The sequence below is a fragment of the Vicugna pacos genome, chromosome 23 (assembly GCF_048564905.1).
Source record: "Vicugna pacos chromosome 23, VicPac4, whole genome shotgun sequence".
Taxonomy (NCBI): domain Eukaryota; kingdom Metazoa; phylum Chordata; class Mammalia; order Artiodactyla; family Camelidae; genus Vicugna; species Vicugna pacos.
The window spans coordinates 19,904,572-19,930,393 of NC_133009.1; the positions used below are offsets into that span (position 1 = coordinate 19,904,572).

Consider the following 25,822-nt stretch of genomic DNA (forward strand, 5'->3'; position numbering starts at 1 on the left):
TTTTTTTAAGTCATTTTCTCTCGTTTTTAGACTGGATAGCTTATATTGTTCTATCTTCAAGTTCATTAATTCAGTCCTCTAGCCTTTCCATTCTGTTGTGAAGCTCTGTCTGTTCATTTTGGTAATTGTATTTATCAGTTCTTAAATTTCTATTTGCTGCTGCTTTCTATTTCTTTGGTGGATGTATTTTTTCATTTGTTTTTGAGGATGTCTGTAATTGCTTGTTTAAGCATATTTATGATAGGCTTTAAAATCTTTGTCAGATAGTTCTAAAATCTTTTATCTTGGAGTTGGCATCTATTGTGTCTTTTTTTCATTAAGCTTGAGAAGCTGAATTTCTGCTTGTTTCCTTAATGTGACTCATCACTATGCTTTCATTTAATTGATTATTCTCTTACTTATCTTCTCTGTTTTTGGTTTAGAAACACTCTTGCAATTAGTATGCCCTATTTCAAGTCAGTAGTGGACGTTCATAAATGTCAGAGCCAGGGGCTTCCAAACAACTCTTCAGAGGCATTATTGACAGTTACGGCACATCACTCTCTGCCTACCCCCTTGTCTTCCCTCTTGCCCTCCCATTGTCCACGTGTTAAGGTGATGTTACACATTTGGAGGAGAGCTTTTTAACCTAGCAGCTGTAGGCCTGTAGAGAGTCCATGGAGGGGCTTTAGGTGCTTTCCCTAAAAGCCCCCTTCCCCATCAGATACAAACATATGTTGTGTGTATGTACATTTTTCTCTGGTGAGTCAGTGGTTCCCATACAGTCCCTAAATGAGAACATGACCAAAGAGGTTAAGAATCATTGTAGCAGATTAAGAAATGGGAACAACAGACTTGGAGGCTCTAAATCATCCATTTACAGGGACTTGAGATCAGGGTGCAGGCTGGAGTGGACAGAGGCCAGCGTGGTGGTGTTGGGAGCTTTCCCTCAACCAACCGAAATAACTCGTTAGCTCGTAATTATGTGGGTGCGACAGGCACAGTGTCCAGGAGAAGCTTAAAAGATCCGCAAAGTGTAGAATGTTTCAACATAATGAAATGAGAAGAAGCATTATTACAGTGTAATGTTAAGAAATTTACATCTAAATAAAAGATGGTTATTGAGGGAAAGTTTGACTTTTTCCAACCTGACTTAGTTAACCAGGCACTGCTAACAGAGCAGCTGGTCTCGTCCAGGGCAGCATGCAGCGCTCACAGAAGAGAAACAGGCTCACTGACAAGATAGTCCAGAGAGGATGGTAGCCCTCAAGGTCCCAGAAATAAATGGAAAGAAATGACAGTAGATTAGAGACTGGAGAAAGCAGGAGGAAGGTACTGTGAAGGGACCCCAGGACTGTCCTGTGGCAGCAATCAGGGGAATTTCCGTTGAGCCCAGTAAAGACGGAAGCCCAAACCAAATCAGAGCTGGACTAAATAGATTCCTTTCCTGGAGGAGGCTGGGCCTAATTGAATCTGTAACAAATTTCTGTTTATCAAGCTTTTCTAATTTTTGTTCCAGACTCAGCCTTTGAAACCCTTATTTAAACTCTTTCATCCTGTTATTTCCAGAGTTTCTAAGGAAGGCTATGTAGGGGCACCAGTCTAAGGAGAACATCAGTTTAAAAAGGCAAAGAATATATCTCCCCTTTCTCCTCTCCGGGCTACTTGAGCCCCGAGAAAGCTCAGGAGGAGCAGCTTTCCGCAGAATGAAACTGACTTGCTTCTAGACTCACAGGTCCCATAGCTTGCAGAGTGATGGACGTGTTCAGGCCATCCCTCTGTATGATACTGAGATGCATAATAAGAAACATATACTTGGGCTTTTTCCCACTTTCTGGCACAGAGCTCCTAAAACCCTTGGAATTTCCTAAGTGATGAAAACGATAAAGGTGTCGTTTGTGTTTCTATAAGGTGTACCTAAGGATTCGGGCTGGTTGCCAGGAGAACCAACCATGTGATGCGAGAATTAGAACTTTCAATCCCAACCCCTGATCTCTGGGCAGGGAAGAGGGCCTGGAGGTTCAGTCAGTCACCAGTGATTAATCAACCATACCTATCCATTGAAGCCTCCATTAAAAACCCCAAAGGGCAGGTTTGGAAAGCTTCTGGGTTGGTGAACACAAGGAGACTTAGGGAAAGCTGTATCCTGGAGAGGGCAGGAACCTCCACACCTTTTCCCCATGCCTTGCCCTGTATGCATCTTTTCTATCTGGCTGCTGCCAATTTATAAACCTTTTATAGTGATCTATGAAGTAAAATGTTTCTGAGTTCTGTGAGACATGTTAGCAAATTAATCAAACCCAAGGTGGGGGGTCCTTGGAACCTCCAATCTACAGCCAGTCGGTCTGAAGCAGAGCTTCGGGCTTTTGATTGGTATCTGAAGTGGAAGGCGGTCTTGGGCTGTGGAATCTGATGCCATCTCCAGGTAGATAGTTGTCAGAATTGAGTTCTTGAATTGTAGGTCTTCTAGAGGTGAGAAAAACCCCTGCTACACGTTGAAACTGGATGATCAGAACCATACTCTGCTAGCGAATGGTCAGCAAACATCCCAGGAAGATCTGGTCCACTAGCCACAGACATAGTACATGTCAGCTGAAAGGACAGCACGAGGCGGGTACTTTTAAAGACCTCTCTCTATTCATTAAAAAATCCATTCATTCAAGTAGGTAGTTGATAAGAGCTTGCTGTGTTTCGGTGTCTGTTATGTAGCTTTTGTATCTCCTGATGCTAAGTCAGGGTTCTTGCAGAATTCCCACCCACCTCCAGGAAACAGAGCACACCCATGTGAACTGCTGGGGATCCATAATATAATTATTCAACACGGGAAACACTGCATGACCACAAACACAAGTGCTAAAGGGACCAGGTAGTGAGGGAGTGATCAGAAGGAGGGTTCCTACACACTAATAATCCTTCACGTTCCCAAAATACTTGGGACTTGGCAAAATACACCTTCACAAGTGACCTTATTTACTTCTAAGACAATTCTATAGGGTAGGTATTACCCTCATTTTTAAAATAAAATTATATTCAGAGGGATTAAGAGACTTGTTTCAAATTGTAAAATCTGAAGTAAATGGTGGGACAGGAACACAAACCACTGACTCTAATCGGGGTGTCGTCCTGCTACTTGACCCTGCTGGGGTGCACATCTGCATTTTAGTTGATAATCACAACCCGGGAAGTTTGGGTAAGGCCAGGACTTACCCCCGAGGCCTCATGACAGACGTGATGATGCTGTGAGATCCCCCATTTGGCAGCTGTCAGTGTCTGTGCTTGGGCTTATTTTTGGTATCAGGAGCAGAGGATGCTAAAACCATCACCAAGAGAAGCTTCTGGAGGAGGCCAGAGTGGAACTGGGCAAATGGGAGGTAAAAGGGCAGTAAGAGTGCCGTAGGAAGGGCTGGTGACCGCCGGGCCCCCGTCATCCCGTAAATCTGCATCAAGATGTCAGTCTGGGTTAGATCAGGCCTGTCTTTGCAGATGAGGGTATGAGACATCTCCTTCAGGAGTTCTGCGTGCAGTGGCAAAGAGAAGGCCCCACATGAGGAACAGCAGAGATCCAAATCTCCTCTGGGTTGGCATCAGGAGCTCAGCGAGCTCTGAAGGGATTTCTATACCAAGTCTTAGTAGAGTCTCATCCCTTCCGCTGTTGCAGTCTAGTCGGAAGGGGCAGAGCCCTGGATACCAGCCTGGATTTAATGACTTGTTCACACATCTGTCTCCTCCACTAAATTGTAAGGGCAACACTGGGCCTTACTCAGATTAATAGAAGCACTTAATAATTAACATGTGTTGAATTCAGCTGAATGAACTAGACCTTGCTCTGCTGCAGTGTGACTCCAAGCCTTTGCTCCTTCAGTTTTTAAATGGGCATGGAAATGCCTGGCCCCCTGGCCTCAGATGGCTGACATCTGTCATGAGGACCAGATCCGTCATGTACGCATGAGCAGTATTAATACTTTCTAGTCCCATATAAACATAAAGGATTATTCTGATCACTTACAAAACACCTACTTGGAGGTGACCCTCCAAGTGGGTACATCATATACTTGGGAGTTTTCTCCACATTGTCTTTTTTGTCAAAACATTCACAAGTAGACCCTCAATAAGTATTTCCTGTTTAACTGGACTGGCTGACAACCATCAGCCAGAGCAGAAGAGAGATGTTCTCCCTGAGACTGCAGGAGACTTCTGGTGCTCTTCCATCAGTCTGGGTAAAGTTGTCGGACAAGGCAGAAAGAACAGGAAGGGCCGAGTGCCTTCAGGACTCCTCATGTTCTTCCTGTTGACCACGGGCTGATTTCAGTTGGAGATCAGGAAGAGGCAACAGGGCTAGCATTCAACAAAAACCATTAGGGATTTCATTTTTAGGAATCCGTTAGGCGTTTGTTATTCTTCTCATCTAACTGTGGACCAGCCAGCCCCTACACACTTCCTAAGAGATCCTGACTCAGGGCCTGGGTCTCCCTACTTGTCTGTGGACCAGGGCATGGTGGCCCAGAGGACCCCATGAAGGCGCCAGGAGCTGTCCGTGAAACCCCACAAACCAGGTCTCTGGACCAGTGCCTGGACCAGAGGAGCACACGAGCTCTGCCAGGGTAGAAGGGCACAGAGGAGAAACATCACTCTGACAACGCAGTCCAGCACCGTCCCTGTGCGCCCACTTAGCTTCTCCACACTTACTGCCAGCATTGTATTGACCTCCCCACCTCTCTCCCTCCAACAATGAATACTTCCCAAGTTCCAGGTACCTTGTGTGGTGGCAAGCTGGTTACAAAGATAAGCACAGAGCCCTTGCGGTCTCCCAGTGGGGAAGGCATCAGATACTCCTACGGCTGCACGATAAGGGCTCAGTGGCAGAGAGAAAACAGCGTTGAAAAGACCCAAGAATGAGTAGTGAGCATGTCTTGGGCAACAGTAAGTGGCTTGCTTACTTTGGCCATGTGTGTGTAGGAGAGGCTGGCGGTGAGGAGACTGCGAAGGTGGAGGAGGGCACAGGTGCAGTTTGCACCAGTTAGTAAGAGTTGAGTGTTAAATTTGCATGATACGTGTGAACTGGATGATCTGATGTTGGTAGTTTAAAATCAGCCGTGGTGGGCATGTTTCTACAACAAATGTTGGCAAACATCACAAATCAGTTTTTGAGCTGGTTGTTACATTTATGGGCCCGTGTTTGTGCACCAGTATGTGTGTAGAGTTGCTAGAAATCTCAAGGAAGAGGCCCAGCAACAGTCAGAAAAGGGTATTCCAGGCAGAACTGCATGCGAACTTGGCACACTCACCAGCCTCAGATTCTTCATCGCTTGGGGAAACATGCCTTGATGTAACTGCAGTTTGCCAACTTTCATTACCTGCACACCTCTGACGGGATGGTTTCCTGGGAAAAAAATCCTGGAAGAAAACAAACGGCAAACAGTGTCAGCAGCTCTCACCTTTGCAGTCGGCATTTTGTCAGGAGACTATGAAAGTGGGCGCGCACGCTGGCTGTGACTGTTAATGAGCCACTGAAAAGAAATTAGCTTTGCAGCTGGGAGAGTGCAACACTGAGGGAATAAGCACACTGTCGTCTCCGGTGCACCAGAATGCCTTTTGCATTAGGAAGACAATGACAGGACTGGGATGCCTCTGTAATAAACACTGGAGAGGAAAATCTGGACCTCTGCCTTTATACTTGGCAGGGGATGTGCAGACCAGGTGCCAATCTTATCCTCCAGCCTCTCCGTGGAGCTCCAGCACCTAGGACAGCCCTAGAACGGAAGCTGGCCTCTCAGGATGTAACTGTTATGGAAATGAGTAGAGCTTTCAGGACTCCCATCTAGATGCGCCCACACCCTTCTCTTAACTGTAAAGCCCTCTGAGTCTCAGCTGTAGGCTACATCGTTCACCAGAGTACACCTTCCAGGCCCCGTCTATTTATTGGATTCTAGAGCTTTTGATTCAGAGACCCCGTCTCTGCCACGAACTCCACACACACTTGACGTCGTTCACACATACCAGAATAGAACTGCGTGTTGTTGGGGACCAAAGGGTGACTACTTAGGGCTGTTTCAGGCCCAGTGTTATTTCAGCTTGATTCAACAATATGTCTGCAATTTGGCCTCTTCTGCCTCCCACATCCTCTAATCTTGGAGTCTACTGAGCTCCTGCTGTGTGTGCAAGATTGTTCCTGGGGCTGGGGCGAATACTCCACTGTAATATATGATATTCCCTCAAGTCCCAATAATCCTATAAGAAACAAAACATTCCTGCAACAGTTAAAAAATATCACAGGATAGAGCACGACTTCATGTCCCAATGAAGCCTCAGTACATAGTAATGCTCAGTTCAGCTGAGAAAATGGTACAGGAGTCATGAAAAAGAGAGGTGACTAATGATTGGTTCGACTAGGGAAGGTCCCCTGGAGGAGGGAAAGAGGACTTAACCTGGCTCCCCAGGATTTGGGAAGGCTTGTCTGGGTGGGGAGAACGGAAGTGCATCCTGCTGTTGGAAGGCGTAAGCGAGGGTGCCCTCCAGGGGCCGCCTGTCCAGAGACCTCTGTAACATAACCCAGAGAGTCACGACTTACCCAGGGCTTGCCATGTGCCAAGCACTGATCTGCTTTTCATTTATGAACAGTCATGGAACCCACATCTAGGCTCTGCTGTATAATGGAGATGAGGTAGGTTTACCAGGAGAGACACGTTGTGTTCTCTGATTAGCGTACACAGATCTGCAAACCATTCCCTCTCCCGGAACCTCAGCTCTTCCCCGCATGAAATGTGATATGGAAGCTTTTTTCATTCAGGCTCTTAAAGAAGTGGAAAGCAGTACCTGAGAGGGAGGTATTTAAATTAATAGAAGGTTGGCCATGCTTCTTTTAAAAAACTGAAAAGGGAGAAGGTGGGGGGAACAAAGGAGACACCTGGGTCCTGGGTTTTCCTTTGTCTCCTGAGTGTGCCAAGAGATCAATCACTTTACCTCCCATCCCTTCAAAATGAGCATCATTATCTACTTGTGTGGAAGAGATTTTAAGATCCTCAGACAAAAGGCTTAAGTACAGGACACCATTGCCCTGTACTTAACTGCCCTGGACACTTTCCTTGAAAAGCACACCTGGGTTTGGGACTTTAAATTTAATTATGCCACCTTCATAGCAATAAAATAAAGGCCAAAAAGAACTACATACTAGTAATCATTCCATTAAGTGGATGTCTGTCACGTCAGTTAGCAGGAGGAAATAGAACCTTTGGTTCTGTAGTGGCAGGGAAAATGGGGCATAATTACTCCACCATGAGTACCTGCTCTGGTTGCTTAAAGATATTAAAAAACAAAGCGGAGCTTCATATGGAGAGGATGAGGAAGTGGCTGGGAGGGGGACTTCCACATAAATATTTACGGAGTAGTCTCATAGCTCTGGCAGGGGTGCTGAGCGTGTGCCTGGGTGGTTTCTGGAGGCTTCCCAGCTGACATATGGGAAAGCATCATGAACACTTGCTGGAACAGCACCCCAGGGAGGACAGGAAGCTCCCTCCTGCTGGGAGAGGCTCTCCACCGTGGGCGTGGGCTTTCAGCAGCCTCGCTGTGTGTGACAGTGACGAGGAGCGAGGAGGGCCTGCAAGTGGTCTTCACAGGACTGTCACAAATCAATGCCAGGCTGACAGCCTGAACCGGAGAAGGGATGGGGGATGCCTGAGGACTGAAAACTGGAGTTTGAGTGAGGAGGGGAAGGGACAGCTAGGAGATGCCAGGTTCTGTGCCCAGGGCGTAAGGGATACAGGAAATCCAAGGTGAGTCCCTGCCTTACTCAGTATACAGTCTAGTTGCAGATGTGAACCAAATGAAGTCACGATGCAGGGAGGAATCTGAGAGCTGCCAGACCACGGCGCAGACAACGGGTGCCCCAGAAGCAGACCAGACTGCAGTGATCAGGGGAGGTTCTTTGGAGCCAGAAGGTTCAGACCGGAAGAGGTGAAGGGCTCCTAGGACAGCACGCGGGGCCTGGGAAGGGACAGGTAGCTCTGGCGATGGAACAGAAGGCTGAATACAAAGGCCAGTGAGCACACTGGTCTGGCCCACAGGAGGCGAGCAGGAGAGGAGATATGCTTGAGGCCAGGCATGGCTGAAGGGGGCTGAGAGTATTTCCTTGAGAGCAGAGAACAAGGAAAACTGGTAAAGAGACCATACAGGCAGAGAGACCTGAGGCAGGATGGTGGTAATGAGAACAGAAAAGAAGGATCTGATGCAAAAAAATGCTGTACAGATGATTCAACAGGACCTGGAGCCCTGCTGGGGCCCAGCAGTCAGAGCTGACTCCAAGATTCAGAAATCGAAATGCCACCCACCAATACAAGCTAACTGTGTAATAACAAAACCATTCAGCAAGGCATTCTACTTGTTTGGGTGTGATCACTGTATTTTCATGGGTGCGGCACTAGCAGTCACATGCTCCAGGATGCTGGCCTCGAATGGAAGCAGTGCCTTTGGTGTAGTGAGGAGCGCGTAGGAAGGACGATGTTTAACCAGAGAAGAGCAGCAGCACAGGCGCTGGTGTAACTCAGACCTGTGAGCACCAGGCCTTGCTGCCATATTCTGTGAGGCTTTGAGAGTCAGGAACCTGGAGTGTCTTAAGTTAAAAGAGGGTAGAGACAAACATACGCAATGGCAGGGCCTTTGTTACTGGTCTTACTGAGGTTTTTCCACACGACACAATTATCAGTCACGTTGCTTCATTATAGGTAGGAGTTCAGGGCAGGAAAAAACTTATTGTTCAGGACTACTTTTTTAGAACTGATAGAAAATATATCACTGAATTTAAAACAAAGGCTTAGCTTGGCTATATAAACTGTATTTGAGAGTAGCCAAATAGCTCTGGTGTATGAATTTTAGTTGATAAATGTGAAATGATAGTGGAATTAGAAAAATCAGACTTTTGCAACTCCTGAGGAAATAACTGGTCCATGAAAAATTATCACTAGATGAAACCAGATCAAAGAACAATGGGAAATTTCACAATGGATAAATCAGATGGTTGTTACCATCTGAACCCAATAATCAATCTTAGCATCACTCAGATGGGACAACCAGACATTACATGCTATCTGATATGATGCAATAGGAATTATTTCATATCACCTATAGAGTATCCTTGCCAAAAAAACAAAAAAGAAGAGGAAATCGAATTTAAGCTCATAAAGTTAAATTCAATTGCAAAGGAAAAACAAGTGATAGAGGAACACATAAAAGCAATCAGCTAAATCTAAGACATGGGAAATTCTACAGGACTGTGACCCAGGATCTCAACAGGTCAATGGCCTGAAAAGAAAAAGATGGCAGGGGAGGAGAACACTCTAACCTAGGAACTCTGAACGTGAAATGGCATTGTGGGGGTGTAAGAAAATGTCCCTATTTTTCAGAAACAAAATGTAGTATGCATGGATAAAATGATGTAATGTTTAAGATTTGAATTAAATTTCTTCAGCATAATTTCTCCTTCTAGCTGTGGTGGATTAGCTTGTTTTATACCAAATTCCTTGTTAAGAACAAGATAAGTTAAACAAGTATCAAAGAACCACTGAAGGAAGGAGATCTGGATGAGTCAAAACAGCAGGAAGAACAGAAGCTCAAGAAGGTGATCCTTATTTTTGTTGTTACTTTTCCCTTTGCTGATCAGAAAGCAAAGGCAGAAAGGCTAAACAGCTGAGCAGAAGTTTTGGCAGTCTCAAAGACAGGGAGCCACAGAAGTTGGAGTTCAGGGCTCAACAAAGATGAGAAGAAGCCCTAGTAAATACCCCCAACTTTCATTTGTGACCCGCCAAAGGGCAGCAGTCTGGGAAGAGTGGTAAGCCAGAAACAGACTGCGGTTCAAGCCCTGATTAGATTAAGGTGATCTGTTTCTACCCTGTCTGGCCAGAAGCAAGAGTAAATTCTCTCTAAAGGAAGATAACATCATCCTGAACCTCAAATTATCTTTCTAATTTTTCTATACAATTTCCTGCGTTCAATAAAATTATAACCAGACATACAAAAAGACAAGGACTGTCTGAAAACTAAAAGAAAAACAGAGACAATAAACAGACCTAGAGGTATGCAAATATAGAGGTTCTTATAATTGACTTTAAAATAACTGTAATTATTTTATATACTTGATAATGGCAAACTTAATAATAGAATTTTAGCAGAAAATTAGAAAGTATACAAAAAAAAAACCCAATGAAAATCCTGAGACAGAGAAATAGAAAACTGAAATTAATAACTCAGTAGTTTAATATCAGACTTGTCACAGCCAAGGAAAGAATTAGAGAACTGGAAGGCAGGTCAAAAGAATTCATCAGTAAGACATGGAGAGAGAATGAGATGAACACTAAAGATATATGTTAACTTAAGTCTCAAATGAGAGAAGGGAGAAAATGGGACAGAAGCAATATATGAAGCCATAGTGACTTAGAATTTTCAAAAGTAATGAAAGATAAGAACTTTAAAGAGAATAAAGTAATTCAACAAAGGGAAAAGGTGGGGGGACAGTGGGAAATAAAATGCATACAGTGGGGAGGTGCCAAGATGATGGAGTAGAGAGACTCAAAGCATGCCCTCTCTCACAGATTCACCAAGAATTACACCTACAAACCCACTGAATCGCACAGAACACCTACTGAACTCTGGCAGAGCGTCTCGCTTCTAAATACAGAAGGATTCTCACAAAATCTGGTAAGAAAAAAAGAAGAAAGAAAAAAGAAAAAGAATCGGTGCAGGACCGGTCCTGCAGGGAGGGAGTGGCATAGGAAGAAAGGCACCCTCAGGCTGGGCTGCCCCCTCTCCAGCCGGGAGGTCAGTGGGAGCTTCTGAGGCTCAGAGGAGAAAGTGGTAGCCGCTTGGCAAAAAGACTAACTGAAACTGGCACAGAGGGTCCCTACGATCCCCAGCCCTAGATGTGAGCCGGGATGGGCTGCTGGAGATTGGTGAGGAACCTGGGGAAAGGGTTGGGGCCCACTGCACAGAGGCAGCCTTGGGACTGGATGGCGGTGTATGCTCTGGCTGGGGGTGTGTGTGGAACAGAACAGCCTGGGACCCCCATGACGAAGCACCACTGCTGGTGTGTGTGGAGGGGAGGGGCAGTGCAGCCCTGCCATAGACTGTGTCTTCGCTTGGCTCCATTGGTGTGTTCTCGTGAGAAGAGAGGTGGGGCTTGGTCACATGAAAAGATGCTCCATGTTATGTGTCATCAGGGAAATGCAAACTAAAACAATGAGACATCAATGCACACTTACTAGAATGGCCAAGATGCAGAACACTGACAACACCAAATGCTGGCGAGGATGTGGAACGACAGGAATTTTCATTCGTTGCTAGTAGAATGCAAACTGGCACTGTCACTTTGGAAGAGCTTGGTTGTTCCTTACAAAACTAAACATGCTGAACAAACGAAACCAAACCATAGTATCCAGGAACTGTGCTCCTCGGTATTGACCCTAAGGAACTGAAAACTTCTGTCCACACAAACACCTCCACGTGGATATTTACAGCCGCTCTGTTCATAATTGCCAAAACTTGGAAGCAACCAAGATGTCCTTCAGTAGGTGAATAGATACAGACTACAGTACACCCAGCGACAGCCAGCACTCTAGTGAGCAGGACACGTCGGGATCGCAGGGCAGCGGGGACCCACTGCGGGACTCCAGTAGCCTGGCCTCAGCCTGGTCCACCTCGTGCACATTTCTCAACTGGTGCAGGGGGCAGAGGGCTAGGCTGGGCTGGGCAACTTTTTTCCCCTCCTGGCCCATGTTGGGCTAGCTCTGAGCACTGGAATTTGCTTTCCTGTCCAGGCCCACCCTCAGCCTGTAATAGCACAATGAGAAATGTTTGCCAACTGAAAGAGGCCCTTCCTGCATCATCTTTGGTCAACTGGACATTCTTTGTGCATGAAGAAATTTTCCTTTGCCACCACAGTGAAGAAACATCAATAAATGAGTCTAGTGAAAATGTGGTAATATTAAAAAAAAAAACCCCAACAACTATGGTATATCCAGACAATGGATTATCATCCAGTGCTAAAGAGAAAGGACTTATCAAACTATGAAAAGACATGGAGGAACTTTAAATGCATAGTACTGAGTGAAAGAAGCCAGTCTGAAAAGATGACATTTGAACTATATGACATTCTGGAAAAGGCAAAACTATGGGGACAATAAAAAGATCAGTGGCTCTCAGGAGTTCAGAGTCGGGAAGGGATGAATAGGCAGAGCATGGAGGATTTTCAGGGGAGTGAAAATACTCTGTATGATTCTGTAATGAAGGATACATTTGTCCAAACCCATAAAATGTACAGCACCGAGAGCGAACCCTAATGTAAACTGTCGACTTTGGATGACAATCGTGTGTCAGTTTAGGTTCATCAGTTGTAACAAATGTCCCATCTGGTGGAGAATGAGGATAATGGGGGAGGCTCTGCATGTGTGGGGAAGGGAGCATATGGGAAACCGCTGTATATTCCACTCAACTTTGTTGTGAACCTAAAACTGTTTAGAAAAAATTGTCTTAATTTTTTAAAAAGACTGAAAATGAAATAGACATTTTTGGACAAAGAAAAACTGCCAATTTGTCACCAGCAGATCTTAACAAAAGGATTTTCTAAATTACATACCTCTGGTAGAGGGAAAGTGAGCCAAGATAGATGGGAGGTCTAAGGTGTAAGGAGGAATGAAGAATAAAGAGAATGCTTAATAGGGGAAAATTTATGAATACTGACAAACAAAACAATTTTAGGGGTTAAAAATATGGTAAAAATTAAAAATACAATAAGCACAGCATATATGTTACTGGAACATATGGTATATTTAATAAAACAGTATTGAAAACTGATTTAATGTTCTGTTTCAATTTCTAGGTAAAAGCCATTGTGTAGAGAACAGTTAGGTTAATAGATAACCTGAAGATTTAATAATCTCAAAAGATAGGTGTTAAATCAAGAAGGGAACACTGCAGTTTTTAAAATGCACATATCTTTCCTTTGTTTGGAAGGAAAAATTAGATTTATAAAAATTAAAAACTAATAAAAAGCTGCACTACCCAGTTTTAAAGAGAAGATGAAGTCTAGACTGCCATCAGTAAGTTTACCAAGTTGTGTGTCTGTATCTGTATTACAGTGTGCCTCTATCTAACAACACTCAGTGTTGTTTACATACATTCCAGAAGTGACAGGTCTTCTTTTTGATACAGATGCCAAGTACTCAAGAGCCCATAGCTCTTAAAGAAGTCTTAGGCTCCCAGAACACAGGTGTCGGGAGCTGTTGGAGGTGCTGGACTGTGTGCTGGGAAGCAGAGGGGCTCTCTTCGGTGATTTTCAAAGGAAAATACAGCCTGTTGGGGCAGAGCAATCGGCCCTGCTCAGGTGTAGAATCATGAGAAAGTAAGTGAGCCTGTAGCAGGGCTTGGAAATGGTGGCCCGAAGGCCATATCTCACCTGCAGCATGTTTTTGTAAACAGCTGTGCTGGCATACAGCCACACTTACTCATGTACATGCTGTCCACGGCTGCTTTCGTGCCTGCAGCAGCGATACTGAGTAAGTGACTGTATAACTTGCAATGCCTGAATACTGACTACTGGCCCTTTGCAGGAAAAGTCTGTCTGACAGCTGTATGTAGTAAAGGAGTTTCTAGAAGTAAGAGGCTGGGGGAGGATCTCATCCAAAAAAACACTCTATAATGGATGACTATGAATATGTATTAGATATAGATCAGACTAGATAGTTGTCTCCAGCAAGAATAATGATAATTATAACAAATAAGTTAAGCCCTTCTAAGGACTTTGTTTCAGCTAAATTTATTCTAAAACAACCTTATGTAAACTTTGGTAAAGATGATGTGATCAGAGAGTCTTCTGTAAAAAACAAGTATAAAGCTGGACGGAATTGCCAAAAACAACCACTTCAGGGCATGAGAAATTGACCAAAGTTAAACAACAAACTGAGATGTGTTTATTTGTTAAAAATAACTAGAGCCTAGAGTAAGAGAAGCAGAAGTCCATGGCCTGCTTGCCTGGAGCTATTCGCATCCACTGCCCCTACCTGAATGAGCCACAAAAGGACTGAGACAGGTGCTCCATTTCACCTAGGTAACTAGGAAACTGGACTTACAGGAGGGAGACACAAGAGAGCTTGGCAAAAAGTAAAAGCCAAGGGAGGCGAGAACTGGCTTCAACTTTGAACGCATACACCTTCCCATACAAAGCAGAAGGGGACACTTTACAGGTTCAAGATGTTTGAGCAGTACCTCTAGCCACATCATTGGCTGACCACTGAGCTGTGCAAACACAGGAAAGACCCTTAGGAAGCTAGGCTAAAAAAATAAAAAAAACTGAGCAAAGCCATCATTAATCAGCTGCATTGCCCACTCCACAGTTTACACGCAGGCAAGTTAAAAAAACAGCCCACAACAAAACAGCCAGTAACAACCTTCAGAACAATAAAACATAACGCAGGGTTAATATTATTATTTTAAATGTTCAGTTTTCAGTTAAAAAAATCTTTAGATATGTTATAGTAGGAGAAAAATGCCCTCTAGATAAATCCCCAACCTAATCTTCAGAGCCTGTGAATGTTTATCTTACACAGCAAAATGAATTTTGCAGATGTGATTAAGGTTAAAAACCTTGAGATGGGGAAATTATCCTGGATCATCCAGGTAGCTCCAGTCTAATCAAATGAATCCTTAAAACCAGAGACCCATTCTTAGCTATGGTCAGAGAAAGAGCTGTGATGATGGAAGCAGGTCAGAGAGTTGTTATGCTGTTGGTTTTGAAGATTCAGGAAGGGAATCATGAACCAAGGAATGTGTGCAGCCCCTAAAAGCTGGAAGAGGTCGGGAAACAGGTTCTCCCCTAGAAACTCCAGGAAGAAGTACACCTGCTGACACGTTAATTGTAGCCCAGTGAGATCTGTGGTAGGCTCCTGACCAATGGAACTGTAAGATAATCTGTGTTGTTTGAGGCCACTAAGCTTGTGATAATTTGTTAGAGCAGCAAAAGAAAATTTACAATACACATGTGAAAAACAGGAAAGTAGGAACCATACTCAGGAATAAAGCTGTCAAAAGAAACTGATTCTGAATCGGCCCAGATGTTAGGTTTAGAAGACAAAGTCATTAAAGCAGATGCTATAAATATTTTTAAGGAGTTAAAGTAAATTATGCTCAAAGGATTGAAGGGAAATAGGGGGGACAGGAGGGAATCTTGATGGAGAAATAAAAACTGTAAAAAAAGAACCAAATGTAAACTCTAGAGTTGAAATGAAAAGGTCACTAGTGAATTTGACAGCAGATATGATATGACAGGAGAAATAATTAGTAAACTAGAAGACAGATCAATAGAAATATCAAATCTGTAGAACAGAGTGAAAAATAACTGAAAAAAATGAGCAGAATCCTCAAATACCTGTGAGACAGTCACATTTTCAATGTATGTGTAATACACATCTCACAATATGTGGAAAAAGAGAAGGGGACTAAAAAATAGTTGAAGAAATAATGTCCAAAAACTTTCTCAACTTAACATCAAAACAAAGCATTAGCTTATAGATCCAAGAATGGATCAACTATCTCCAAGAATGATAAATGCAAAGAAAATCTTACCCATACACATCACAGTCAGACTGTTTAAAGAGAAAACCTTGAAAGTAGCAAGAGAAAAACAACGTGTCACACACAGGGGAAACAACTAATTATCAGAAACAATAAAGACAGAAAACAGGAGGATAATAATGCTTAAAAAAGCAAATTTCAACCAAGAAATCTTTATCTAGAGAAACTATCCTTCAGATGTGAAGATGAATGTAGTAATGATGTCAGTTCCCCTCAAACTGACCTATAATGCAATTGTAATAAAAATCCCAACATGGTATTTGTAGATATAGACAAGCTGGCTCTAAAATGTATATGGAAACTCAGAAGACACTAGAATAGTCTAAATAATTCTGGAAAAGAATAAAATTGGAGAACTCATATAACCTAATATTAAGATTTACGATAAAGCTTCAGTAATTGAAGAGTGTGGTATCGACAAAAGAGATAGAAACATAAACATAATAGTCCAAAAATAGAACTACTACCCCAGTTGCTCAAAAAATGGGTTCCTCTTTTAAACATATTTCCTCATATGATTACATTAAAACATGTAATAAAAAAAGTTATGTGCTTTTTAATGGTCTCCCTGAATTCCACAACAGTGTCTATAAGAGAAAATATTTCTGATACAGGTGTATGCAGAGCTCTCTTTGCTAACGAATCCTCCTTTCACACTGTCTGAAGGCTAGGTGCACACAGAAGGCTGGTTCTCTACCCTCCCCTGCCCCCCAAGGCAAACATATATCACTCCCTCCAGATTATAGAAATATATATTCATTCACTTACTTATATCATCAAATCCCTACTTACAGATCAAATTACTCTATAGTTAGTTTAATCTTGTTTCTAGACAAGCCACTGCAGCCATGACTAATCTTTTCTCATGGTAATCACCTTGTAAGACTTGACACTTTTCAGTAATGCAGACATCATACACAGACATAAATACTGCACACAGTATTTTTTCAAAGGGAGGAATAAGGGAAGAGAGATCAAGGAAGAGTAAATGTTCACAAAAAGAAGGTGCTTTTGGAAACCTGTTTGTTTTGCCATTGTCAAAGGGGAAGTGAATCAGGAATTCAGATGTAGCACAGAAGTAGCAAAACCACTTGAATTTAACTTGATGGCACCAAGAAACCTCTAGCAATACTTTTCTTCTGAGAGAACAATTAATGACCTGTTTGCTGTTTTGCCCATTTAAAGGAGGGACTATGACTGCCTGTGACAAAATCAGTAATCAGCTAGGGTACTCATAGTTAAAATGGCATCTAAAATGTTACCTCTGATACAACATTCCCAATTTACTATTAAAATGCCTATGAAGACACAATGTAGATTTTTAAAAATCACAACAATACAACTTAAAACTAATACTAATAGCCAACCTAATGCTATAGTCTAGGAAGTCTTCTGAGATAGAACTTTGCTGAGTGCAGTGCATAGTAAAACACTATCTGGATAAGCCTGTCTGCTTGAAAATGGTAGGAAGGCCCTTTCCCACTGTCTGAATCATGGATCAGAAATGAAGGTCTAGACCAAGCAGGACTGTGTGCAGCTCTCTGTGCACCGTGCAGGGCTGGTTTCTGAAGTAGCCAAAGTCAGTCATCCTGGACCCCTCTTTCCCCTTAACCCTCTCTCCCAATTCAGATCTTTATTCTATGTACAGATTGTAACTCCTAGGGGGAAACACCCCCAAAACCAAAACAACAACAAAAACAACAAAAGCCACTCTAGGGGGTGGTTAATGGGCAAGAGTGGAGGAGTAGATGTGTCACACTGAATAATAGTGACAAGAGCAGGTGCCCTAAAGAACATGTGGGAAGTGGAGGCTGAGAAATGAGGAGCCTTGACAGATGTGAAGCAAGTCTCAGCTGGGATAAGAGAAGATGCTATTTAAGTCTATCAGTTCCCAGCTGATGAAACTCCACTACATATGAGAACTGACTGTAAGCTGAGCATATCAACCTGTTGTCCATTTATAGATCTGGTGAAGAGACTGAAATGCCACTGAGTCAAGGGCAATTTATATACTATGTCCATTGGCAAACACTTAAGACTGAATGTTTTCTCACTAAAATTGGGGAAAAGGAAAGGATGTCCATTGCCATTCTTATTCAACACAATACTAGAAGTATTAGCCAGTGCAATAAGGCAAGAAAAGAGATTAAAAAGGAAAAAATAAACTGGCCCTATTTGCAGATGACATGACTGCCTGTGTAGAAAATCCCAAGGAATTTATAAAAGCAGTCCTAGAACTAATAAATGGAGTAAAGTCACAGAATAATAAACTCAGAATTCAGTAAAGTCACAGAATAATAAACACAAAAAATTAATTATACCAACAATAAATATATGAAAATTAAAGACACAATATGAGTTATAATTGCTATAAAAATTAAATACTTAGGTATAAATCTAAAAAGACCATATACTGAAAACGAATATATGTATGTATATGCATGACTGGGACATTGTGCTGTACACATTGTGATTAAAAAAATTTTTATAAATAAAAATACCATACACAGTATCTATATGTTGAAGATTATAAAACACTGATGAAAGAAACATAGGAAGATCTAAATAAATAGACATACTGTGTTCATGGATTAGAAGACTCAATAAAGCAAAGATGTCAATTCTCCCCAAATTGATTTATAGGTTAAACACAGTTCTAAAAATGTCTTAGTAAGAGTTTTTGTAGATATAGATAAGATTATTCTTAAACTTACATGGAAAGCCAAAGGAACTGAATAGCTAACAAAATTTTTAAAAAGCAGGAGGAAACTGGAGGATTCACACTATATGATTTCAAGCATTTCTACAGAAGTACAGTAATCAAGACGAGAAGTAACTCTAGTTCCCTTCCAACCTCTTGGCATGTTCACTGACCACACTTCTCCCTTGTTCCCAGGTTTCCATTGTGCCCTGGCGAAGCTAGTATGGAATTAATATAAGAAGAGTATCTAAGTGTCTATGGACAAATGGCAAATGGTCGTAGTTATCTGCTGCCATGTAATAAGCCATTCCAAAATGTAATAGTATAGAGTCACAACCATTTTCTTATGTTCACGTATTGTGTGCATCAGAAATTAAAAAGAGGTGTAGGAGAGATCTCTGTTCAATAATATGTCAGCTGGGATGGGTAGAGGTGTCTCACAATAGCCAGAGGTTGGAACAGCTGGGGCAAGAGGATCTACTTGATGACACCAAGATACTAAGATGGTTTCTTCATTATCATTCTGCCACCTGAGCTGGGGTGGCTGAGGAATAAGCACAAGCAGAGACTTCTGACCAGAAGCCTTATGTGGCCTCTTGATTTGCTTCTCAAAACATGGCAGCTGGGTTCTGAGAGGGAATGTCCAAAGAATGAGCATCCAGAGAGCCAAGAGTTCCAAAGTACCAAGATAGAGGCTGAAAGTGTTCATCTTACAGAGCACAAAGCCCTGTAAGAATAAGCTTTGAGTTGAGACTGGTGGTGATGGGGCGGGCATTGGTGGCAACAGTTATTTCAAAAGCTATGAAAAGCTGGGCAGGTGCCAGGGCAACAAAGATTGTACTAAGTCCTTAGGTATAACAGAACAATTTAATATCCACTATTTCACTGATAACTAATTATACCTGTGATGTTTATTATCTTGATTACAGAAATGTATGGTTGTAGACCCCAAGGTTCTGAGAGGCTATGAAATCTGCCCAAAGTGGTACAGCCAGTAAATGGAGGAGCTGAGCTCAGAACCCAGCAACTGTTTCCTGAATCTGTTCTCTTCCCAGTCGACCTCACTGCCTCCTTAAACCTCCCCAATCTAAGTTTTGCCTTAGATTAGCTCTGTGCACTTTGTTAACTCCTTATAGTGAAATTAAAACATCTCCAATCCATTTCAGTAGCCTCTAATACACAACTCTGATTCCACTGAGTACAGATACACCAGCAGCCTGGCATTACCTCTCACCACCAGAAGCCTACAGGCAAAACCAAATTCATAACTGAAAAAAAGTACTGAAAAAATGAGAAACCAATAAATCTGCCAGCATGGTTGTTTCACACAGAAAACCTGAAATCCAACATCCAAATAAATGACAGCATACTGTTGCTACCAGCTGTGTTTCCATTTAAGATGTCATTTGTGGAAAATATTTATCACAGTCTTCTATTTTCTCTGTGCAAAATCAAAGAAAATTGAGAAATGCCAAATTACATTGTCTTCAAAAATCCTGCCATAGAGTATCTCAGTTTTCACAAGTTATTCTCTGAAGACATTATTGATGGCCTACCAAGCTGATGGAGTAATACAATTTGCTAGCAGGAAAAAAGCCAGCAAACAGAATTGTATTTATTAGAGCAATATCTTTACAATGCCTTATTCTATTTTCATTACTTTTTGAGATCACACATTATATCACAGGGCAGAACGGCTGCCTTGCTATGCCCTGGATATTTCAGTATTTTTACAGTTGGAAGTAGATTTTAACACTTCTGCAAATTACAGCTATTCTTGCTAGAAAGGGCTCTTTATGCTGCTGGGGAAAAGAATTCTCTCTGAAAGCCTAGGTGGCCTTTGTGTACATGCAGCTACTCAGTTTAGACTCCTAAGTTCCTTTCAGGGCAATCTCTTCCATACTCAGTTCCTCAAGGCCAGTCCTAGTGCTGGACCAGCTCTGGAACCTACATCAAAGTATTGAAATAAGTACCATTTGTCTTCACTCTTTTTCTCTCTTATTTCCTAGAAACTTTCTTCTTTTACTGAGGCTGGAGGACTTACCAACGGTCTCAGTAGTGCCTCACAAATCCTGCCTTCCCCAGTGCATCCCCCCAAAAAACGTTCCTCTTCACCTAATCAAAACTCCCAAGCTTCCTTTAGAAAAGTCTCATCTCATCAAGGTATTAAAAGAAAGCAATCTTATTAAATTACAGTTGTTAACGATTGATAATTTCATAGAGGTATTTGCATTTTGAAGGAGAAATTTTCATTAACTCAAAAGAATTTCTAATGGATAAAATTCAAAACAATGTAACTAAGTGATGAATTTTCATCAGGGAGAAGGAAAAAATTTGGGGGGCACAAGTACTTCCCCAGGATTAAAAAAAACTATGATGAGTTGAGGTTCACAAGTGTGGTAGTTGACAACCAACCACAGGCGGTACAGTCAGGGTGGACCTTGCTACTGAAGTGTCCCTTACCCTGCTTAGTCCTGGGAGGGCTTCAAACCACCCAACCAGACTCCACCACAGTGAATAGGAAGAGGGGACCCTTTAGGCATTTCTTCTACTTTCTCATTTGTTGGTATTTGGAAAGACTTCATACCATAAGCTCTGTCATCTGCATTCCTCTCCCTCTACCAGTCTTCTGTAGGATTGGGATGGACAGATGATATTCTTGGCACATGCCTGTGAGAGTAAAGGGGTGGGAGGGGAAGAGCTTACAATTGTTAAAGTGAATAATAGACTGTTTAGAGCTAGAAGGAATCAGAGAACACCTGCTTCTACCCCTTCAGTTTAAAGATGTAATAACCTAAAAAAGTTGCTCTCAGTCCACTGACTTGCTCTAGGTGTGCAGCACACTAATATGCCATCTTTTGGGAACTGAAGGATATAACTCCTTTTAGAGATACTGTCATAGGCAGCTTCCTACTGAGGCAAATATTTGCATCACCGCCCACCTATAAATGGAAAGCTGTTGCACAGAAGGGATGAGGGCCTTTGCAACCAAGCTGGCAGAGCAGGACTAGCACTAGAACCAGTGCTGTTTAGCACAGACCTGGGATTATTAGTAGTTTGCAACTTTGCGAGCTATGGACAAGCAAGTATTACAATAAAAAAATTGTTTTTAGAGCAAAGAGAAAAGCTGTAGTCAATGTTTGATTATTGAATTCAGCGGACAGAGAACCAGTGATGGGGTAATACAAACAGGGGATGACCCCGAATACTTTATGTTTGCTACAGAATATTATTTTTATTTACATTTGAGTAGATTTATGTGGTTTGTATTCTGGAAGTTTCCTTTAAACTAAATACTGGTGCCAGACAAGTAAAGAGAATTTCATAAGCTTTCCGTTGTACCTATCTCCACCATTTTCCAACTCCACTCAACACAGATAGCTGACTTCTCTTTGCTGCTCTCAAACTGTTGCTGGCACAAGGACTAATAATTGGTGAACGGATTTCCCAGCTCAGAGATTTGAACTTCCTAGCTGGAAAGCAAAGCTCCATATATATTTTTTGATCAAAGAAAAATCCCCATCATTGATGTGGCATACACCTTTGGGGAGACACGCCGGGAGAACCCATTTAACTGTTTGTTCATTTGCTCATTAGTTCATTCATTCATTCAGCAGTTACTGAGCACCCATTATGTGCCAGGCATTATAGAGATAAAGTGGGAAATAAGGCAGACAGTGGTTTCTGTCCTCATGATGCTTACATCACTGTGGAAGGACCAGACACTGAAAAGAACAAGTCTGGTGAGCACCAGGTAGCCTTCTGTAGAGGTCAGTAGAGGAGGACCTACTCTAAAGTGGCAGGTCAGGAAGAACTTCCAAGCAGAGGAGACATTTTAGTTGGGGACTGATAGATGAGTCAAAATTAGACTGCTGAAGAATACTCTGGGCAGAAGGAACAGTAGGTGCAGGGGTCCTTGGGCACAGAACAACACTAAGTATTCAAGGAACTGATAAGAAGTCCAGGGGGCATAGCTCGGTGGAAGAGTGCAGTGCTTAGCATGCACGAGATCCTGGGTTCAAGCCCAGGTACCTAAAAAATAAAATAAATAAGCCTAATTACTCCCACCCGCCAAAAAAGTCCAGTGTCCTGAGCATGGAATGAAGGTTATACAGGTAATAGTGATGTGCTGTGAGGAAGAAAGGGCACACAGACTACCTGCTGGATCAGCTGATTCAACCCTGGTGGTGAGTGAGCCAATGTAAGGCAGAACCCACCCTTATCACCCACTCGTGTGTCAGGTCCACACAAGGGGGAGTCGCCAGGGTCAGGGTCAGCAGAGCTCTTCACGGGCAGGGCCTGGAGCTCAAGGTGACTGTACCTTTCACACCTCACTCCTGTTCAGGCCAGCAGCCAATAAATGCAAAGGCTTTCAAAAAAGGCAGAGAGAGGCACACACACATAATTAAAGGAGGAGTGGCGGTCACATTTTTAAAGCAGGAATTGCCACAGATAAGCCACAAGGGGAGATGGATGTACTCTCTGATTCCCTGGCACCATCGCTTGAATTATTTGTACTTGTTTGCTAATTCTGTAAAGACATTTGAGCATCTTTATGGATCAGCCAAAACTGGAAACTTGACATCAGGGCTGAATTTGAATCTAAGACTCTGGATGCCTCTCTGTTCCATCTAACCATCAGGCCCATTAATTTCCACAATGAAATAATGAATTTTTTGTTTAAATCACTGTATGTTCCTGAGTAAACTGTATTTCTCAGTTGCAAAATACTACATCTACCTCAAAAGCCCAGGAAATACAAAAGCAGATGATACATGTATTTCATTCTGTAATCATGGGCGTGAATTTGGTCTTTGTCATAAGAAATGACCCACAGGAGGCGGGAAGAAAGGAAGGGGCTGCAATGCAGCTGTTCAGCCAGGCTGTGTGTCTTTAATAAGCTGTGCCACTAACTAGTGATGCCCCCATCAGACAAGCCATTCCTCCCCAGCATCTAAGAACTCAGTCAGTTCCTCAAACTAGTCATTTTCCTCTCATTCACAAGGGCATTTTGGGGGGGGTGCATTTTGCAGGGAATGAAATGAGTTAGGAAAAAGAGAACTTGTGATTTCACCTACACAAAGAGGTCTGGCAAGCACAGCAAGTGCCTTTCCAAATCCCTCCTGGGCACCGAAGTACTGCTTGCAACACTTGTTAATGCCGTGGATCAGTTTATCCTCCGAACTCCATGACACTGCGAAATGGCATATGGAAACGGCAGGAGTCCCACACTCGGGGCACTGGTACACTGTGTCTCTGTTGGTAACCAAGGTTTATGCGCTCACTGTCTATGTTTTTCTTGAGTAGGAGTTGTGGAGCAGGGCTCAGCCAGACGGATTATCATTTTCTATAGTTAATGAGTTTATCTGTCTCAGGAAAGAAATGGGGAGAGAGAGAGAGTGAAGGGCGAGGGGAGGGAGGGAAACCAGAGAACGTGTTCACGTTCATATGAGCATCAGTGAACATTTGTTCTGTAGAAATTCAATTTATTAAACAGAAATTCTGGTCTTTTTCAGCCTCCAGCCAGATTGCCTCTGATATCCAAAGGGTCACATGTGTTTGGAAGCCACTGAAGAAGTGACACTGAGCAGCTTCTGCAGGACAGGCAGCCTCCTCCTCTCCCCTTCTTTTCTATCTTGTTTCTCCCTCCAGAATTGCTCCCTGACTCCCTTTCATCTGAGCCCCTCCCTCCGCCCATGATCAGAGCTACTTCATTCCTTCTGATTAGTTCTCACTGTCAGGCCCAAAGACAGAACCACCCAATTCGATTTTTTTAAAACATTCTCATCTTTTTCAAAAAATTGAAGCATAGTTGGTTTTACAATGTTGTGTTAATATGTGGTGTACAGCATAGTGATTCAGTTATACATATGCCTTTTCATAGTCTTTTTCATTATAGGCTATTACAAGATACTGAATATCGTTCCCTGTGCTGTACAGTAGGACTTGTTGTTTATCTATTTTATATATAGTAGTTAGTGTCTGCAAATCTCGAACTCCCAATTTATCTCTCCAACCCCTATTCCCCTGCTGGTAACCATAAGTTTGTTTTCTATGTCTGTGAGTCTCTTTCTGTTTTATAAATAAGTTCATTTGTGTCATGTTTTTAGATTCCACATATAAGGGATATCATATGGTATTTTTCTTTTTCTTTCTGGCTTGCTTTACTCAGTACAAGGACCTGATAATCTCCAGGTCCACCCATGTTGCTGCAAATGACATTTTATTTTTTATGGCTGAGTAGTATTCCATTGTGTGGAATACTTCTTTATCCAGTCATTAGTTGATGGACATTTAGGTTGTTTTCATGTCTTTGGTACTGTAAAATAGTGCTGCTGTGAACAGTGGGTTGCATATTTCTTTTCAAATTAGAATAAAATGTTCTAATCTTAAATACATATATGTGTGTATGTTAGCAGCATATGTAAATTTCTTCTCCAAAAGGCTGCTCTGGGGGATTCTGCTTATGTCACTGTTCTTGGCTTTCTGTTGAATAAATAAAAGAGTGCTCTGTGCCTGGGGGCTTTACATCCCTCCCTCCCTTACTTCCTTGCCCCAGCTTCATTCCTTCCTGGGATATTTATTGAGCACCTGCAGTTAGCTAAGCACAGTTCTAGGTGCTGGACACTGTTCTAGAAAAGCATTACCTCCGTTAATCCTTACAATAATGTGAGGTTAACATTATTATTCCTATTTTACATATGTGAGAACTGCAGCTCATAGAGGTTAAATAGTTGTCTGAAATGACATAATTGGTACAGTGCAAAACTTGTCTGTCTCTAACCTGTAATCTTTCTTTATGATGCTATAAGCTATTAGCAGACAGAGTATTGCTTTGTAATCCGATCTAGTAAATTAACATGCCTAATTCTTCATGCCACAGGAGACTCTAAAAATTGATTTGTTAATGATGACAACCAATGATCAAGACCCTGATCACTTAGGGAACAAGTTGAGAATGAATTTCCGTCCCTCTTCACTCCTCAACAAGCATGGAATTTTGACATGCCATTTGTTTTTCCTTTTGGTACCAAGCTAGTGGGGAGCGAGTATGTGAGAATTATCTGTAGGCAGTGACTTGAGTGATATTTGCAAATTGTCCATAGTTAATATACAGCTTGTTTTATAAACATGGCCCTAACAGTGACGAGTGCAGGGGTGGTCTGCAGGATCAGGGTTAGGGTGGAGGTGGGGTGGGTGAGAGCCAGAAATCAAAGTTCAAAGACAGTGACATCCTCGCAGGACTCCACACAGCAGACTCAGCTCATTCATCTCAGCAGCTGCCCAGTGTTTCCTGCCATCCAGCCATCCAGCACCATCATGATGACAAAATGTGCTTCCTCAAGTTATAAATACTGTGTTAAAGTAATACCCTCTGAGAAGGGCTTGAGTTTCAGGAGCATCGCCTCATGCCCTGTGCTGCATTTCTTGTGAGAAAAAGTCTTCCATCTGGAGTCTCACTGCATCAGGAGGGTGGCAGACAGTGCAGCACTAACTTGGCTTTAATTTCCAGACCAGACTCAGGTGGGA

General features: G+C 42.5%; 1 protein-coding gene and 1 long non-coding RNA gene across 5 annotated transcripts in view; one reads left to right on the forward strand and one right to left on the reverse strand.

Moving 5' to 3' along the window:
- LOC107033064 (uncharacterized) overlaps positions 1–24,686 on the forward strand; it is a 59,432-nt gene extending 34,746 nt beyond the window's left edge. Inside the window, exons 3-4 of one of the 2 annotated variants that reach the window (XR_004194889.2) lie at positions 10,560–10,665; positions 23,809–24,686. This is a non-coding gene — a long non-coding RNA (uncharacterized lncRNA). The remainder of the gene's footprint in view (positions 1–10,559; positions 10,666–23,808) is intronic. The other variant, XR_004194888.2, reaches the window with a different exon arrangement.
- Positions 1–25,822, reverse strand: part of SMYD3 (SET and MYND domain containing 3) — a 550,148-nt gene that overhangs the window by 11,571 nt on the left and 512,755 nt on the right. For all 3 annotated transcript variants that reach the window (XM_015234799.3, XM_072948628.1, XM_072948629.1), the window contains one exon: positions 5,265–5,373. In XM_015234799.3, the coding sequence (XP_015090285.2) occupies positions 5,265–5,373 (109 nt within the window). The remainder of the gene's footprint in view (positions 1–5,264; positions 5,374–25,822) is intronic.